At 44.3% G+C, this 19,084-nt stretch overlaps 1 protein-coding gene across 1 annotated transcript in view; it reads right to left on the bottom strand.

Moving 5' to 3' along the window:
* Positions 1 to 19,084, bottom strand: part of LOC138452855 (uncharacterized) — a 1,928,742-nt gene that overhangs the window by 1,814,212 nt on the left and 95,446 nt on the right. The window contains exon 5 of the mRNA XM_069605205.1: positions 9,477 to 9,650. Coding sequence (XP_069461306.1) covers positions 9,477 to 9,650 — 174 coding nt within the window. The remainder of the gene's footprint in view (positions 1 to 9,476; positions 9,651 to 19,084) is intronic.

The raw sequence follows: 19,084 nt of genomic DNA, 5'->3' as shown, positions 1-19,084 counted from the left end.
ATAGTGCCGCTGCTACCGTCCTCCCAATTCCCATTGAGTTCTATGGGATTCAAATGGGAATGGAGAGTAATGAATTCCGGTGCCTGGCAATGGGGAAATACAGGGTCTGCCAGGGCTGTAATGGCCCTGTATTTCCCCATTGCTAGGTGCCGGAAAAATTTGAAAGTTTGGCGGCAGGCTACCGCCGAACTTGTAATGAGGCCCATTATCCTCCAAAGTCGACCTGCTACAGCACCCGCTTCATAAACATGGCGACCACCTAGATACAGTAGAGCAGAAGAGTGTCTAGTCTAGAAGATGGAAATACTTTGCTGGTTGCCAGAGTGTCTGCGCTCAAGGTCCAGGTTAAAGCGGTAACGGCTAAAAATGAAGATCTGGAGGGGAGAGCTTGATGCAACAATATACATATGGTCGGCATGAGAGAATAGCGAGGTCTTCCCAAGATGGAAGAATTTGTGGAAACCATGTGTAAGGACCTGTTCGGAGAGTCTGCACTATCTTCATTGTTTGTAGTGGAGAGAGCCCGCCCCATACCCGCTTCATGCCCGATACCAGAAGCAGTCCCCCGCCCTATTATCGCACACCTCCTAAACTACAGGGACTGCAACACGATCCTTCAATTAGCTAGAGAAAAGAGGGAAATCCAATACAAAGGAGACAAAATTCAAATATTCCCCGACTTCCCGACATCGGTACAAGTGTCACAAAGATCTTTTACAGGGGTGAAAAGACGCCTGAGAGACTGCAGCATTCCGTACTCCATGCTATTTCCAGCAAAACTCTGAATCCAACATGCAGGAAGGACACAATTCTTCACCTCACCAGAGGCAGCAAGCTCCTTTCTGGATGAGATTGGCAGGCCTTCCCCCCCATGAAACTGACAGAGACCTCGCAGAGATGACCGTGACCAGAGGGACCCGGATTGAGGCGGTATAAACTGGGGCATAAGGGGAAGCAACACAGTAAACACTAAACTGACCGCTCACACCTACACCACATGAGTTCAATACCTCAGACGCACATATATTTCAGTTAAGAAAGGGGGCTCGCGGACTCGGCCAGGCACCAGCGCTCTGAGCTCTGCACTGCATAAGGGAAAATGGGATAAGGGGCGGGACTACATCGATGGGCGGGTAGGGGGTTGCCCGTGGGGGAGGGGGAACAGGAAGGGCTAAGGGACTGAGAGGAGGGCGTAGGAAACAGGGGCCGGTGGGGACGAGCTTTGGGGTAGTTATGGTTGTTGGGAGTACAGTCTTCGCCAGACCACTCCATTGGCACATCCTAGGACCAAGCAACACTCATCTCCATAAAGAACGCAACAGTTGGGAAGATCAGGGCCACACTGCTTAGGCATATAAGGAGCCGATGAGGTTCAACATAGCAACATGGAATATACGTGGGGGAACAATCCCACCAAGATTCTGAGAATCTCCCAATATTTTAAGAGACACCGCATAGACATGACATTAATCCAGGAAACCCATCTCACTACATCCTCTGAGCGCAGGCAGGTTGGGTGCTAGCTGGGGTTGTCACAGATATTTTTCCTCCTACTCCTCCTATGCCAGAGGAGTAGCAATTCTGATAAGTAGATGGGTGAAATTTCAACTGATATTGGTCGCTATAGATGACATTGGGAGGACACTACAGGTCCATGGAGTACTTGAGGGGACGCAAGTGGCCCTGGTAAATTCATATGGCCCAAACATAGACAGTAAAAACGCTTTTGCATGGGTTATGACCCAACTGGCCGTGTTTCGAACAGCCACGATCGTGTGGGGAGGGGATTTCAATACCACTTTGAACCCCCTCTGGGATGAATCAGGAGTGACCCCGAGCGTGGTATCCAAAGCGCGGCTAAAAATTCGAGACATTTGCACGTTATACAATCTCGTTGACACATGGCGACAACGTCACTTGAAGGTACGAGACTTTGCATGCCATTCCTGGGTCCATGGCTCCGGCTCCAGATTAGACTATTTATTAGTGTCCCAAGAAGTGGGGGTTCCGCTGAGGGGACAGTCGCATTCTCCAAAGAACACTATCTGACAATTCTCCAGTGCTATTGGAGGGTGCACCCAAGACGGGCGGGAGAGGGGGCTATTCCTGGCAGTTCAAATCAGGTGCGCTCCAGGACCCGGTGTTTGCTCAAGAGCTGGGGGCTGAAATCCAATCCTTTCTCCTACATAACTAAAGATTGGTCTCTTCTGGCGGAGTCTTATGGGAGACCCTCAAGTGTTATGTTAGGGTGTCTGCATGTCCAAAGAAAATGGTATCCTGCGGGTCATCAGAAGGGAACTGACGGAGGGGGAGATCCGGATTAAAGCATTAGAGGGGGAATACGCAGAAAAATGAGAACCTAAGACATTAGCTGATCTTCGCGAGGAACTAGATAAGTTTAGGACGAACGCTGATCGAGAAATACGTTTTTTGGCCCATGGCATCAAGTCCGACAGTATGGTCAGAAACCAGGAGCGCTCCTGGCACGGCTAATTGCTGCTGATAGATGCCCTCCCTTCATAGAATGTATGCAGGACCCACAGGGGGAACTGGTTCACTCCGAAGAAGATATCGCAGAAGTATTCTGTGCCTTTTACCAGGAGCTACATAGATCCAAATGCCAGAGAGACCCAGCGCGCCTACGCGGCTACCTCGAAGAAACTGAATTATACTGGGACGAAGGGGAATCTCTTAACAAACCCATCACCCTTGATGAAATATTAGCAACGATCAGGGAACTCCCGGGGTCTAAAGCATCAAGTCCCGACAGGTTAACAGGGGAATTTTATAAGGTGTTCACCTCTATCCTGGTGCCACTCCTCCTCGGCGTGTACAAAGAGGCGATTAAAAAAGGAGAACTGCCCCCCACGACGTGTAAAGCTAACGTGATATTGATACATAAACCCAGAAAACCACCCGAGGACTGTTAAATCTTCAACGGCCAAGGAGCTTTTGTATTTAGAAATTCAGATCACCCACTATCAGATTTTTATCCCTAGTGCCAGCCTATATGTGGTGTTCAATATGGCTAAGTGAAAAAGCAACTTTGAACAGGGACAGTTTGTCTGATGTTTTGAAACTAAAAAACTGCAAATCGAGAACTTGGCTTAATGTGGTTCAGAACTCATTTTTCTGTGCAGGCATTCCTGAATATTTTTTCAACCCCCTACTAATAACTCCAGATGGATTAGAGTCATTAGACGGATTGTGAAAAGGGAATTATTCTTCCTTGTCAATCGAACATATCTAAAAAGGTATTTTCTCCCACATGCTTATTTTAAAGAAATGACCCTACAAATGACCTTATGTATGTTTCAAACCCTCTGTGAAAGACGGTATATCACACTTTTTCACTTGAGCCAACTGCATTTGGAGGTAAAGGGAAATGCTCTCAGGATGGATCTAAACTCTGTGTCTGTAACAGCCGTACAGAGGAAAATACAAAGCACTTTTTTGTCATTGTTATACAATTATCAGATCAAAATATCTAGAACCACTATCTAGAACCACTCCATAGATTGTGCATGTTTAAACAATTTCGCCCTGCTTTGATTTTTCTATTGAATGCAAAAGTTAATTGGGTATACTGGACTCTTGAATGATCATTTATAGCCGCTTTAAGATTGAGAAGGAACATTTTATCTAAAAATGTACTGTATCAAAGACCCCATTGGTTTTATTTTTATATTTATCGTGATTGATTGCTACTTAATTAAATTAATTTTGAATAATTAATGATTTGACGGACTTACAACTAACTGGCCATAAAATGGGAACAGCTGGAAAAACAGTCTGATTACCAGACCAGAAAGGTTGTCAGTAGGTGAAAGGCAGAAATGCCAGGACTTTTCAGAAGGTTCTGTGTATTACAGTTTCAGGTAACACGTCCCCATTTAAGTAATCAATCTACAATGCCAACAGTTTTGGCTTTTGTGTAGGCATGGGATAGGTAGTTGCCAGGAACTGCCATATTGGTACTTACTGGCCATTAATGTTAGCAGATGCAAAATGGTGTCAGTACCTGGGAATATAATAGCAGTGCCTCGCAAATGCCCATATAATACCCATACACAAGCCAACATTGTTGGCTTTATCAATGCTTGTTTGTAACAGGCTTTCAGTGTAAAGTACAGAGGTTGATCAAATGTAATGTGGCATAAGGCAAACTTGGTTAAGATATTTTAATTACACCAGAGGTACATTTACAGCTGCAATTAAGCCATTAGCTCTCGACAGACTACTTAAAATGAACACTGGCAGGCCAAGGTTTGATGTTACTTGATCGTCATGTTACTGCATGATAGAGCTAGCTCAAAGAGATCCCAGTAGATTTTGTTTTGAGTGGCAAGGGGCAGTAGTGAGTGGCAATGACCATATGGATTAGCCATTGCCACCCAGTACCAGTCAATGAGTTGGTAAATAACCAAACAACACCTAAAAGATGCGTCATCATCTTCCTTGCTGAAAACTCAATGCAATTGTTTCGACTTCTTGGTGCTACCTAATAGACAAAGCTAAAAAGAAATCTGCTTTTCAGGGCATTGCTACGTGTAATAATGTTAAATGCATGCAGATGATTTCACCTGCACGCATTTAACATTAGCATGGATTTCTTTTTTCAAAAATATTGTTTCCCATTGAGTACCTCCTAGGCAGCATTCTATGTTTGTAGGAAGTAATACATTTTATTAATACAACAGTGGTTTCGTGGATTAACCTTTAAGACCACACAGGTTCATTGTTCAAATGTAAACATTTTAGAAAGGAAACAGCCATGCAGTAGAGAGGGAAGACGGACTGCCTGGCTCTATGTTGCCTCCCAGCTGCTATGATAAGGGGGCACAGCTGCCTCTCTAAAATGAGCTGTGGCTCTTTCAGGGTGACAGCATGCGTGGATTCGACTGATGGCATAGCTACCGCAGGCATAAGTAAAAAAGATTCTATCCTATTCTGGCTCAAAGCAGTACAAAGCAGTGCAGAGGCATCTATGCGCCGTGCCAGAGCTTCTACCGGAACTCTGCTCAGAGGTCCAGTCATAAAGGCATGACAGATAGAAAGTGAAAGGTCCACCTCCTTCACCTCTATAATGGTAGCATGGGCTGAGGGGGGCAGGCTATGCTCTTCAAAGATGTGGAAACAACAGTGCAGAATATAATAAAAATAAAAAGGAATGTTCATGCAAGACTTAGAATAACACAAAAGCACAACCCCCCTGCAAGGGAAAAGAACACCGATAGGTAATATAGGCGATATGTGAACTTGGAAACGCACTGCATGGCGGATATCAAAAATAGGCAAATAGGATGCACATGTTAAGATTAATTGAATTAATTGAATTAAGAATTGTGGTATAGTTAATGTTGAACTACTATCAGAAGGGGAGCAAATGAATATGTAGTTGTGGAAACTAAATGAGGATTCATCAAATGAATAAGCCCTACGAAAATGACATTCCACACATGTACTGGCCAAATCAAAAGCAGGCCTGGGGCCAGTATTAAGGCGACAGCTGGTGGAAACAAAACGCACATCAGGGTGGGATGGTGCAGCGAAATGCCCAGAAGGCAGCAGGGACCCACGTGTCAGCAGTTCAGGTTGGGTTACCAATCTGGGGTGGCACCTAGCCTTATTTGAATATGGCACAAGCCTCTGAAAAACAAAGGCCTGGAGGTTTTCCTGGAGCAATGCCAGATTGTGGTTTGTTTAAACTTTCCATCGATTACTCTTCGATGCTGCATAATATATAGTGATCAACACTGGCCTAGTGTAAAACCTTCAATCTGGCCTTCTGTGGTCTGTTTTTGATTTGGCCAGAGAACATATGCGAGATGTAATGATATAATCATACCATTTTCATTAATGGGAAACTGAACCATTTCATTAAATAAATACTTCTGTAGTTTGCATAACAAATTAACTAATGCACGCTTTCCAAAATTCAGTTGTTGAGTGGTACCCGACCCAGTTTAATAAAGAGCAATGATTGATCTACATACTATATACCTTTGAATGTGTCTTGCATTACTGGCTGTATACAGGAACCAGATGTGCTATACTTATTTGTTTTAAAGGATACAACTTCTCATATGGCCCTTGAATTATGCAGAACCTAGATATAGAAATTCAACTCTGGAAATCTGTACTGGGATTATTGATTGTGAGGCCATTGAAAGACCATTTAAATACGGTTGCACAGTTTTATGATAATTATACGCACTATTTGCTTCCTACTGACAATTATATTCCTTTACAGCAGATGGATGGACCTCTAGCTTTTAAAACCTACGTTTCTAATTGTAGCAGAAGGCCATGAGCCACCCCTCAGTCTCTGGTTCGCCCCCTCCCCTTTCTACAACCAAGACACATGAGTACTTGGAGCCATAGCTTTAATTTTACAAAAATGGGGAAGAAAGACTATTGTTACTTGCTACAGGAATGTGCCTTATGTCTTGGTGTGAATGTAGCTTCCTCTCAGTTTCTCCAACCCACCTCTGCCTCTCCCTGTTCCCTCAAACCACTTCCTTCCCTCCCCTCTTCTTCTACCCCTATATGCAATTGGTGCTCTCAAGTGGAAGGTTTGAAACGGCTGTATACAGCAAAGCACCATCATAGTTAAATACATACACAGGAACAAGCTGGAGCAAAGCGAAACAGAGCCACAGGATGTTTGCACAGCGACCTCCAGGTTTACAAGTTCACAGGTCTGAGATAAAAGGATATGAACACAAAAATGAACATTTAGCAGAAAAACAAATATGCAAAAAGCCGAGACCTTGTGAAAGTCTTTGGGCCGGAGAAGGCTGGACAGAAATGTGACCACATCGCAAACCATGAGACAGTCTATCAGTGAGACCTGAGGTGCCTGTACCTCATATCAACAGTTATATATAAAGGGGTACATGGTGAGCCATGATCGTCCAGGTTAGTACTAGCAAAGCACAAACAATGACCATGGCTATTTATGTCACACCTAAATCATACAGCTATTCAATTGGTATTTTAGAGTTTTCTATTTCTTCTAAAAAACAAAAGTATTTTATTTATACCAAAAAACACATTCTTTCTAAAAACACAACTCATCTATACACATTCAGTGGCCTTTTATTAGGGTTCCATGTGTTAATATCCCCGCAAAAATATCGCCATACAAAAATATCGCCATATTTTTGCAGCGATATTAAGGCATGGAACCTGCGGATGACACCCCCGCAATCCCTGCATTATTTTTAAAGGAGCGGGGGACAACCCGCACCCAAAAACACAAAATATTATCCCCCCAAAAATATCGCCTATGGCCGTTCCAGACGACCATATGTACAGCGATATTTTTGGTGGGGATAATATGTAGTGATACCTTTATTAGGACCATCATACAATATTCTAAAGAGTCGCTAAACATATCAATAACAAACACAAATGGAACAAATGTCTACAGTTCAGATCTATAAGGCACATAGATCTCTCCTATCACTGTAGCTTTAAATAAACTCTGGCAACATCCATGGCCATTTCTCAATTACTTTTCACTTTATATTGGACCTGCCCTATCTGTGCAGTGTTAGTGGTTGCTCTATCTATAGTCGACACAGTGTGTTTCGGCCGTCTTTTCAACCAACTTTGGTTCCTCAAATGATGTGGCCGCCACGGGTCTCAGCGTGTATGAAGCTTGTCCCTTTGTTTGGGACGGGTTGCTTAGCAACCGCCATCTATCGGCACCCCTCCAGGCGTTCTGCACACCATGCAGCAGCACTGCAGCGGTCCCTGAAGTAAGTTTTCCTCAATTAGCTCAGCGATGTAAGTTTAACATCTCCCTGCTAACACTAAAGGTTAATGTTTTGTTTTTGACAAATGCAGCCCTTTTTACAAATGCCGGTTTTTTCATTCACGCCATTTTTCAAAATATTATGTTAAGCTAATAGGAGTTGGTTCATCCGCCAGATCTCCCCTTTATGTCCAACTATGCAGGACCTGTTATGAGGAAGGGGCACGCATGTAGGATACAGACACAGGGCGGACACTGCACATTTAGCTTTTCGGCCCACAGGGTGACTGACCTCGGGGTTTAACCTTTTTTCCTGTTCCCTATAGGACCCACAGGATTTTTCGTACCTTTTTCACATTCATTGTTCAAAGTGAAACCAGTCCTTCCATGTGAAGTACGGGTAAGCCGCGGAGTAGTTATATATATAATTACAGTACAGTGTGCCTGTGTAGTAATTTGTTTCACACTGATGTACATCTCTGTTTAATATAGTTCTCTGGCTAGTCCACCACAATAATGGACTACTGCCACACATGAGGGCCAATGACACCCCGTCTTGATGCTTGGGCTACTACTACAAGGTAAGATGCCTCTCATTGGCTGTTTTATTAAATCACTCAACGTATTAAGTCGTCCTGTTAGAACTGACATGTCACACCCATTATCTAATACACACATATATTTTTTTTTTTGTAGGCACAACACAATTTATGTGTAAACAAATTGAATCCGTCCTGATGATGCCGCATAATTTGAGGAACCACAGTTGGTTGAAGAGACAGCCGAAACACACTGTGTCGACTATAGATACAGCAACCACTAACAGTGCAAAGATAGGGCAGGTCCAATATAAAGTCAAAAGTAATTGAGAAATGGCCATGGATGTTGCCAGGGTTTATTTAAAGCTACAGTGATAGGAGAGATCTATGTGTCTTATAGATCTGAACTGTAGACATTTGTTCCATTTGTGTCTGTTATTGACATGATTAGCGACTGTTTAGAATATTGTACAAAGGGACTAATAGAGGCCACTGAATCTGTATAGATGAGTGTATATAGCAAAGCACCATAATATTTAAATACATACACAGGATGAAAAAATGTTTTTAGTATAAATAAAATACGTATGTTCTTTAGAATAAATAGAAAACTCTAAAATACCAATTGAATAGCTGTATGATTTAGGTATGACATAAATAGCCTTGGTCATTTTTTGCGCTCTGTTTTCCTGATATCAACAGGCTTTCACCTCTGAGGTGCCTGCCTCTCTGACCCACTTTATATGTTATCAACGGACTTCGTCCTCTGAGGTGCCTGCCTCCAGACCCAGCTGGACCGGATATCAACAGAATCCCACCTCTGATGTGCATGCCTCCGTGCCCCGCCTGACCTGATATCAACAGGCTTCCACCTCTGAGGTGCATGCCTCCAGGCCCAGCTGTACCTGATATCAACAGAATTCCACCTCTGAGGTGCCTGCCTCCGTGCCCCACCTGACCTGATATCAACAGACTTCCACCTCTGAGGTGCCTGCCTCCGTGCCCTGCTTTACCTGATATCTGCAGACTTCTACCTCTTAGGTACCTGCCTGTGTGCCCTGCTATACCTGATATCAACAGACTTCCACCTCTGAGGTGCCTGACTCCGTGCCCCGCTTTACCTGATATCAACAGACTTCCACCTCTGAGGCGCCTGCCTCTGTGCCCTGTTTTACCTGATATCTGCCGACTTCCACCTCTTCAGCAGCCGGGATTTGGCAGAGATGAGCAGCGCAATCACGGTTTTACATTCCTTCCCTCTCAGCTGCTCCGTGATGGATCCCAAGACCTTCTGCCTTCTGTGCCAGCGGTCAATCTCAGTCAGCGGCGTGGTGGTTATGTCCAGGACTCTGAATGCAACGGTGCACTGATTAGCCACAAGCAATAAGTGTACATTTATTTTAATTTCTTTCTGATTGCTCTGATGCCATTTCATGCCTCATGAAGGCCAATTCTGAACACAAAAAGGTGAGGGAACAGTGGGTCAGGGGACAGAGACAGATGAAAAGCAGAAGGAACAGCAATCTTCAAGCATTAACAATAGTAACTGCGGTGGCAAATCCAATTTTAGAAGCTATTCAATTATGGAAAACAACATTAACTGTGAGACATCTCACGACTATTCAAATTAAAGATATGGTTAAAGTTAAAATAACTAGAAATCAGCACATTGTTTTTGTTTTAAAGAGTTGCATGTAAATTCTCTTATATTTAAAGGCACAGACAAATAATCAGAAAACGATATGTAAAAATCGACATTCTTTCCAGTGCAAGGGCAGTGCATCATGGCAGTTTCTGTGCTACTTTGGAGTGCTGTTAAGATGGATTTCTAAACTCTGACCTGGTGGGCAGAGGTTCAGAAGGCCAGCCTAGTTTCTTGGAACAGGGTAACCTTCTGGACAAGCCAGACCAATCAAGGTAGCATTGGTGGCGGTCAAGACTAGGTCTCAGGAGGGGTGAGGGTGATCGAAAGCTAACAATGAGCACATACAGAAAACGACACAACAAATTACTCTCAGTCAGGCGTATATATTAAAAATATATATACATGTATTAAAGGCCTCTTAAATCAAACACAAAGTAAATATTCTGAAGTAATAACAAAACCAACACAACACTAACTATGAAACATATATACAGTAATCAATGGCCTAATGGGATATTACACAGTACAGATCCACAACCTGCAAAGAAAGGGGACACACAGTGTGAATATCTGGTAGGCAGTCCTTCACAATTCAAACCCTAGCTAAGAGGCAGTCTAGTCCCTAAAATGAGTGGAGCCTTAAACTCAAAAGTACATGCGGTGCTAGAGCACGCGGTTGTGCAGTTAAGTTCAAAACAGGGTCTCTTCAAGGGGCTGTACCGACTCAGGAAGGTGGGTGAGGCAGTGAAGAATAAGCGCCCACTATTTGAGGAGGGTCTCCCGAAGAGGGCAGAAGAGTATCCAAGGGGCCACTGGTAAGGGATGCAAGTACTTACCGACCCTCGGCGCACTCCGGACCAAACTTCACCAGTCCAGTCCAGATCGGTCGCAGGTTCAAATCCTGCAGCTGTGTGGCTCTGCAGCTTTCAAGGGCTGCGTTTCGGAATCAATCCCGTGGTGGGTCAGTGGCGATTTCTCCGCTCCTGGTGAAGGGATCAGGCCAGTTCCAACACAGCGAGTCTGAGGGCACAGCAGCAAGGCACCCACGAAGTTCGTCACCACAGCTGGGCAACACAGTGACCGTGTATACTCGGATTCAGGCGTACTCTCCTAATTCCAGACCTAGGAATGCTAGGTGGAAGAAAATCGTCAGGAGAGTGCCTTATACCCACAGCCTACGGTCTCCAAAGGCTCAAGTCGAATCTCGAGACGGTGGCGGTTCCAGGGCAAAGGTCCCGTACGAGCTGGTGAGTTCACTGGACGGTCCAGGAACACTTCCGAAAAGGCTCGTTTACAGGTTAAGCAGGAAGTGCCGAGAATAGTTGCTCCCACTATTCCAATGGGTCGAAGTGCCCTTGCAGGCCTTCTAGGTTCGATCAGAAACAGGGGGTCCGACGGGACAACAGTGCGGTTAGGATGCCAAACCGTCCAGCCGATCAGCAGCGGTTCCACAGAGCTGCTTCTTCATTTTATGATACTTGGCTCCTTTACTAAATTCGGCGTGAACTCAGAAGATCGACCTGGAATGGGTGTAAGATGTCTTCTCTTATCCAAAATCGCCTTCACGCCAAAACGAAGAGAAACCAATAAGAGATCTGCTCACATACAGCCATCCCACAAGTGGACCAAACAAGGACCACAGTGGTTTCAGTCATCCCAGCACACCAGACATCCTGGCACCCAGGATGTGTATTGGAACCAGACAGCTCCAGCCAACATCCTGGGCGCACACACACAAGGCATGCAGAAGCCTGCAAAAGCTTCGGTTTGTGCGGGGGTCTGCATGACCAAATAAGGAATTTCCCAGGTCTCGACCTGGGGAAGCAAAGGGACAAGATGGCCAAAGGACAGAACAAAGGACCTCGTGGCATGGCCATTTTAGGCACTGGCCACTGTCCTGGGCCAAATGCGGTAAACGCGGTTTGGACCATAGAAAAAAGTTAGAGAAGGGTACAAAGTAACAGCTGCCACCAGCTCAGTTCAGGGCACACTTGTACATTCACCAAAAATCCTTTGAGTAGTGTGTAGGGCATTCAAAATTAAAAAGGGAGTCCAGCGCACTTTACTGTAAGGTACTTTGTGCACTGATAATATGTTACTAAAAAAATAGCAACAAAGTGAAAGACTAAGGGAAACAAAGTCTCCCAGTACTGACTGTTTTCAGGCCATGTCAGTTTCCCCAAAACAAAATGAGCAAAAGCCCAGCAGAGTACAGCAGAAGGCTGGGCTCCACTGGCAAAAAGTCAGGCTAGGATGGGCAGACAACAGCAACATGTTGGGGGGTTCACAAGTTAATGTAGGGAGAATTACCCATAAATGGAAATCTTTCCTAACAAGTGACAACTGTAATACCAGAAGAGGACGTTGGCCGTGTAAGGGAATCAGAATGGACTGCAGTAATGTTTTCTGGCATTTAAATTAGTGTTCATTTCCATAAAATAACATCCCATTGCAAATGTATTGGATTTTGAATTCCAGAATTCCTGTTGACAAATCACAATAAAAATTGCATTCCAACTACATAAAGCATTTAGAGAAGTTCATTAGAATTCTGATTGAGGTTTCTGAATCTGAATTCATGATGTCATTGTAATATCAGGTAAGTAAGCACAAAACAAGGTCCATCAAATACGAAACAAATAGATCCAGAATTCTGTTAATTCAAAAAGTGAGAATTGTGAATGTTTCCAATATCCGGGCATTCCCGTTTAAAACGGCATTCGGTGTCTTCCTTCCCAGATACATATACCCCCTGATTAATAAGGGAATTAATGGTGGCATATGTTAAAGTTTAAGCTCTAAGGTGCCTTTCAGGCTCCCAAAATGAACCCCGTTGCATCTTCAAAATGTCCGGACCTTGTATACTTTCTTCAGAGGTCCTCAATGCTATCAGAACATATTTAACTGAGGAAAAGGACAGTGGAATATTAGAGAATGACGCTCTCTGACGATTACACGGTTGAGGCTAGAATCGATTTTCTTAGTTGCCTCACACTTTGCTAAAGTAAAACCACGTTCAGGGATGCAAGCAGGGAGAATCCTTTTTCCAGATACATGTAGTACAGATGCTGCTGCTGATGGCGCAGATTTGGGAACATCTTCACTGTGACCATACCAAGCTAACAGAAGCATCCTTATGTCCCTAACACATTCCAATAAGAGGTAGTGTTAATTCTGGGACCAAAGGTTGACTCTGTTAACGTATGTATTAGCTGAGCACTGTGACAGTTGAGTCCTATGGACTCTTGCCTGCTTTAGCACACACCATGGGAGCAAGACTGTGGGAGGACTCAACATGAGGATGCAGTGAAAGGATGGTCAAGTGGAACCCAAGTGATCACTTGATTCCTCTGAAAGGCTCCTCACAAGTGCCAGAAGACCTGCGGATACTCCCCAGCTGCCACCATCGAATGAAGGGGAGAGTGACAAGCTTGCTGCCTCCACTGGGAAACATGGCCTAATGAACCTGCATTCCACCCTGGGGTGGCACAGGGAACAGAATGGAAATGGGAGGAGAAGACCAAGCACTTGGACGAGGGTCTCGAAAGCTTATTCCGAAGGTGAACTGTTGCACAAAACTATAGTTATGACAGACAGAGGTGATCAGTAGGGGAATGCATGAGAAGGAGCAGCAAGTTACATGCCCAGCTCATGAAAACTGCTTGTGTAGTGCAATAGGGATGCTAAATCCAATTTCCAGCAGCCATGGTTTCTCTGTAACACCACATTCTTAATGTGCTCTGGGAAACTTATAATCCAAGTTCCAGCATGCAGCATTTCCCTTTGCTTTACCTTTCTCAGTGGGTTTCTCCCTCAGGATCTAGCTGCCAAAGCTTTCACCTCCATTTCAGTATCTTTGTCTTGGCTTCTTTCTCCTCCTGGAATAGGTCAGCTAATTCTCGTTGCCTTTGAGGTTCTGTGTTTGGCTCCATCTCGCTTTCCTGTCTGCTCTCCAATGTGAGCTGTAGAGGTGGAGCCAAGTACACCCACCCAAAGCTCTACCCCCATGTTGCCTATATGTTGGGAGCCGGAATGTGAGACACGTGCAGTACCAGTAAGAATACCAATATCGGAGGGGATCATGGCAGCAAGGTTCCCATTGAGAAAGCCATATATGCATACACCACAATATGATGGCCATTTGAATGAAATCCCGGAGGAAGTAAGAAAGACGAGCAAAAGTGTGAATTGGTGATGTCACGTATAGCAGAGCTAACACACTTGTAAGGAGAGATAGAAGATGCAAGCGTTCTATAGAATCAAAGGAGCAGGTGTTAAAGGTGAACAGCATTTCAGGCACGAGATGAAGATGTTCATGCTACAGAAACGAATGAAGATATTAAGTCATTTTACAATTGTACAGTCGCAGCAACGCAAGTAGACAAGTATTCTTTAAGGTTGGCTATATAGTGATTAGATTGCGGTGATGCGCCAATGTATACATATAAGAATAAAATGAACTACAGATATTCCATGATGCATTTTAGCACAGCTCGACACAGTGAACAGAAAGGCTTTTCCAGTATGTCGCAATTAGAAATTGAAAGCTCAACCATGGAAGTGAATCGAGGAAGGGCTTGGTAGGCCTAACACCAAACAGTCGAGGCCACAGTGAGCCAAGATGTTCTTACAGAAGTTTCAATTAACGTGTGAAAGGAATAAACTCTCGATGAGGTGAGGAAACACTGAAGACATCAGAGGTTCTTCATTTAATAGAGCTTAATACAGCAAAAGGCTCAGAATCATGGTCTGCAGTCGTGGATGGATGAAAATAGACATGGGCTGAGCAGAATCTAAACTAGGAGGCAAGGGATGCCTCCACTCTCTCGTATTCTTGGACACAGAGAACACACTCAAGGCCAATCTTCAAAGAGCTAACTGGCAGACTGCAGAGTGTTGATGGATAGTGGGCTAATTGGTGGGAAGCTATGGTTATGACCAGCCTACCAAGCACCTGGGGCCAGCCTGCGTGCTGCTTATGCAGGTGGAATATTACCAGGGGGTACAACAGTGCCAACCAATTATAGAGGACCATGTAATAGAGAGCCCTATAGTTTGTATATCCAATGGGAAATCGTGTATTTGATGACGTTCATAGTGATTTGCACTTGGGATGGGCTTAGTTGCCCACCTGATATTAGATACCCAATCACTCCTCCTGACTTGACATTAAAACAGTTGAACTTTGCCAACTTCCTGAGTCAGTTTTATTATTGATGTTTGAGTATATTCTGCTTCACCATCCATCTTTAAGTATTGCTACCTTGCCTTAAAGGGCTGGGCTGTTGTCCCACTTCACGTGGTAGCAGAGGATAGTTTTAAGAAATCCATCGATTTAGTAAGCTTTGGGGTCCCGGCAATATCGGACGTCCTCTGCCATTTAGCTGAAAGAACATGAGGCTCCTTGTAGATAGCGGCAGTTAGTTTTAAGAAAAGAGCTTAGATGCTTAGGTGGGATGGGTCCCTTGTTTTCAGGCAAAATCCCCTCCCGATGTCTACAAGAAGCTGAGCGAACACGAAGGCTGAAGCGGCTGGTTTGAGGAGGAGACGATCCTGAGAGCCGGACGTCGATAAACACGAATGGTGAGTAGACTGAGTGAGATGGAAAACTGAATGAGAATTGAGTGGGGAAGAGTGATAAAATAAGGATAGAGAAATGTTGGGTTGGTTGGGGTATTTTATGTTTAATTTTAGTTTAAGGCGACGAGCGCCATAAGTGTGAGACGATGAGTGTTGCAATTTAAAGAGTATACAGGCGAAGCGCGACCTATATAGTGAGACCATAACCCTACGTCAAGGACGTTTAGAAGGAGCTTGTCCTAAAGTCCAAGGGACATTATAGGCTACGAACGTCCAAGGTGGTGTTAAAGAGAACCGCTCATACTCCATCTAAGTCATTTGTAGGGGCAAGAATAGTCACGAGGAACGTGAGCAACAGTATATGTGGGACGGCCAGTCTGTCAGTATTGTCTGTCTGTCCTGTCTGTCTGGATATTGTATATGATATATGTGGCTAAGAAATGAAATATTGAAAAAATGAGAAAGAAATAGACTGGTTGAAACGTTGAGATCTGAAAATTAATTAATTATTTATTTAGTGGCTGATGATGTTCAGTGAATAAGTAGATTGAAACAACGTGATATAGAGGTTTGGAGCTGCGACAATTGGTGTTGTCTGGAAAGCATTTATCTATGTAAAATAACAGTGAATTGTGATAGTCGATTTTGACTAAAGTCATAATGGAGGATATTACTCCGCTCGTACACCTGTGCAGACAGCTGCCAAAGCACGCACCAAAGTTGAAGCCGTACAGTGCAGAATGGGTTAAGGGTACGGCAAATAAAATGTTCATGCCATGGCCACAAGGGGGGAACACTGTCTAAAGCAGTTTTGCAGCATATGGCGACATATTTGCATGCTGCCTACACAGGAAAAAAGTTAAAAAAAGATTAGCGAGTTTAGAGCTCTGGAAGATGTATCAGGAGGAACGGGAAGACTTGCCTCCTGAGGATTGGGTGCTTATCCAGTGTAAAGAGGGGGGGAGCCTTCTGCTCCCCCTAGCGCGCCTGAGATAAATGGCCATAGTCCAAAAGATGAAGGATTATATCCTTTAAGAGAGCTTAAGGCAGCTACAGGGTATAGCAACCCGACGTAAAAGTCACCTGCATGTAGCAGTGACGAGAGTCCGGAAAAAAAAAACAGAAAGAGATGTAATCCCTAAAGTCCCATGGGACAGGGAGAAATGGGACAAGGAGAAGAGGGATAAAAGAGTGAAGTGAAAAGCCAGCTATGTATTTGGACATAGAGAGAGAAATAAAGAGATGGAAAGGAGAAAGAGATAAAACTGACGAGGCAGCGCTCATACAGAACGAATGGATGGGTGGTCAGATATTACTCAAACTTGATGGAAAAAGCATAGAGGAAGTAAGAAAGAAGGAAGACCAGGACAAACAAGATAGGAAAGATCAAGAACGGGCAAAAAGCAGAGGAGCAAAGACAACTTGATAATAGGCAGAGAGCAATCGAAGAATGAGACAGATTAGAAAAAAGAGAAGAACAGAAATTAAGAGATAAAACAATTCAAAGACGCAAGGATGTGGAAGTGCGTAGAGCAAACGAGAGAAGGGAGAAGAAAAGACAGGAAGAGGACAAGGCTAGAGAAGAATCTAAAAAATGAAGGGAAATCAATGAGGAGATAGAACGAAAGAGAAAGTAAAGGGCATGTGATCTCAATGGAATAGAAAAATAATTAATGGAGCCTATTCCAGTAGTGGCATGGAAGGGCACAGAGGAATTCTTCCCGGCACAAGAGCCATTGCCAGGGCCGTCTAGGTTAGACCTAGAAGAGGATTATGACTTGGGAGATATTGGAGAAAAAATAGACAAGGTTTATCATGACATGAGGGCTAAAAGTGAATAATAAAATAAGTGAAAAACTGATTGATTTGGGAGTGCACAGTCACGGGGAAAAGAGGGAGGTTCATTTAACCTAGAGCACCACCACCAGTTGCGGACAGGATATGTCAGACGAAGCGAGAGAAACCTTCCATGGGGAGGAGGGATTCAGTGCATGCGGTCCTGAAGGATGCCAAAATCACTGGCACGGCTGGATCGACCCAAAGTGCGATCCCATATTGTGAGGGGGGACTCGCCACCTTATGTAAGCAGGTTAAGGTCATTACCGGGAAGAAGACGGTGAAGAACCATTGTCCCTGCTATGGACAGGCAGACGATGGGGGATGAGTGCGATTTTGGGATCTCGCAATTGCCATTGTTAGAGAAAGGAGGGGTCAGACCACAGTATATTCGTTGGCCCCAGATGGATAAGGATAATTTAAGGTGCAAACTCCCGAGTTTGATGTTGGGTGCTGGAAAATGGATCTATGTGTTAAGAGAAAATGACGGGAGGAAATATGCTGGTTATTGGGGACATTAAAGGTCTTCTAGCAGCTATACTTGGGGAGAGAGCTGACTACATTTGGTCGAGGGCAGGATACGCAGGTGTTAATGCTCAGAACACAGCTCATGATGGAGCACTGTTTAATAATTGCAGAGCAGCAGTCTGGAAAATGCTTAGAGTACAGTATCCAGACATGTCAGATATGGGAGCTATAATGTCACGAAAGATGCAGGAAGGGGAAGATCTGTTGATTTACATTCAAAATTTCCAAGAGCAGTGGAAAAGAGCCATGGGGAAAATCTATACCGGTATTCTAATATATATTATGTCAGGGGTTACCGGATAAAGTACAGAGACAGCTCAAGAAATTGGTGGGTATGGAGGCAAAACCATGGGCAGAAATACAGCTGACCATAGCACATCATTGCAGATTGTTGCAGGAGGAAAACCAAAAGAAGGAAGAAGGTAGGAAGCTTGAGGAGGCTAAGCTAGTACAGAAAAAGCTATTGAAGTATGCAATAGAAGGGGTGATGTTGACTAGTGGAGAAGGGCCAGGATCACAGCAAGCAACAGGTATGCCACAAGTAAATAACCTGCAGCAGTTTGATCAAGGAGGGAATTGATTTACACTGCGACAAAGAGGTGACTTTAACAGTAGAGGAGGATTTCAGAATAATCAGGGAAACTTCCAGAATAACCAGGGTGGGTTTCAGCCTATGCAAAATGATAATCAGCGCATGCAGGGAGGGCAAATTCGAGACATCCCCCTCTATGTTGGACATGTGGAATGAAAGGGCCCCCTGTATGTTGGACATGTGGAATGAAAGGGCATATAGTGCGAAAATGTGGAAACCAAGGGTATGTACAGAATGCACAATTCTCAAGAGGGGGGACTGCCTTTCCACCTGCATATGGCACACAAAGTAGGGACAGGGTTGCCCAAGATCAAACAGTGTATCAGCAGCAAGCGCCGCAAACGCAGCAGCCATTGCAATCGCAGCAAGCACCATTGAATCCGCCACAAGGGCAGTCACAGCATGCGCCTATGCAGATACAGCAGAGTTCACATACAGAACAGTTAATGACTCCTAGAGTTGGGGGTGTCACCATGGAGGGAGGGAATCCTTTCACGGGCACAGGGATAAGCCTGTACCCACAATAGGACAGCTCACTGGGATACTTGATGTGTTCAGTGCTATCCGTGACACCTAATCCTCAAGAGGAACCGAGGGTTGAC

This window comes from Ambystoma mexicanum, chromosome 4p (assembly GCF_040938575.1).
Source record: "Ambystoma mexicanum isolate Mex_15411 chromosome 4p, UKY_AmexF1_1, whole genome shotgun sequence".
Lineage (NCBI taxonomy): Eukaryota > Metazoa > Chordata > Amphibia > Caudata > Ambystomatidae > Ambystoma > Ambystoma mexicanum.
Note: the sequence above shows the minus strand (reverse complement) of the source record. Positions and strands in the feature narration are given on the sequence as shown.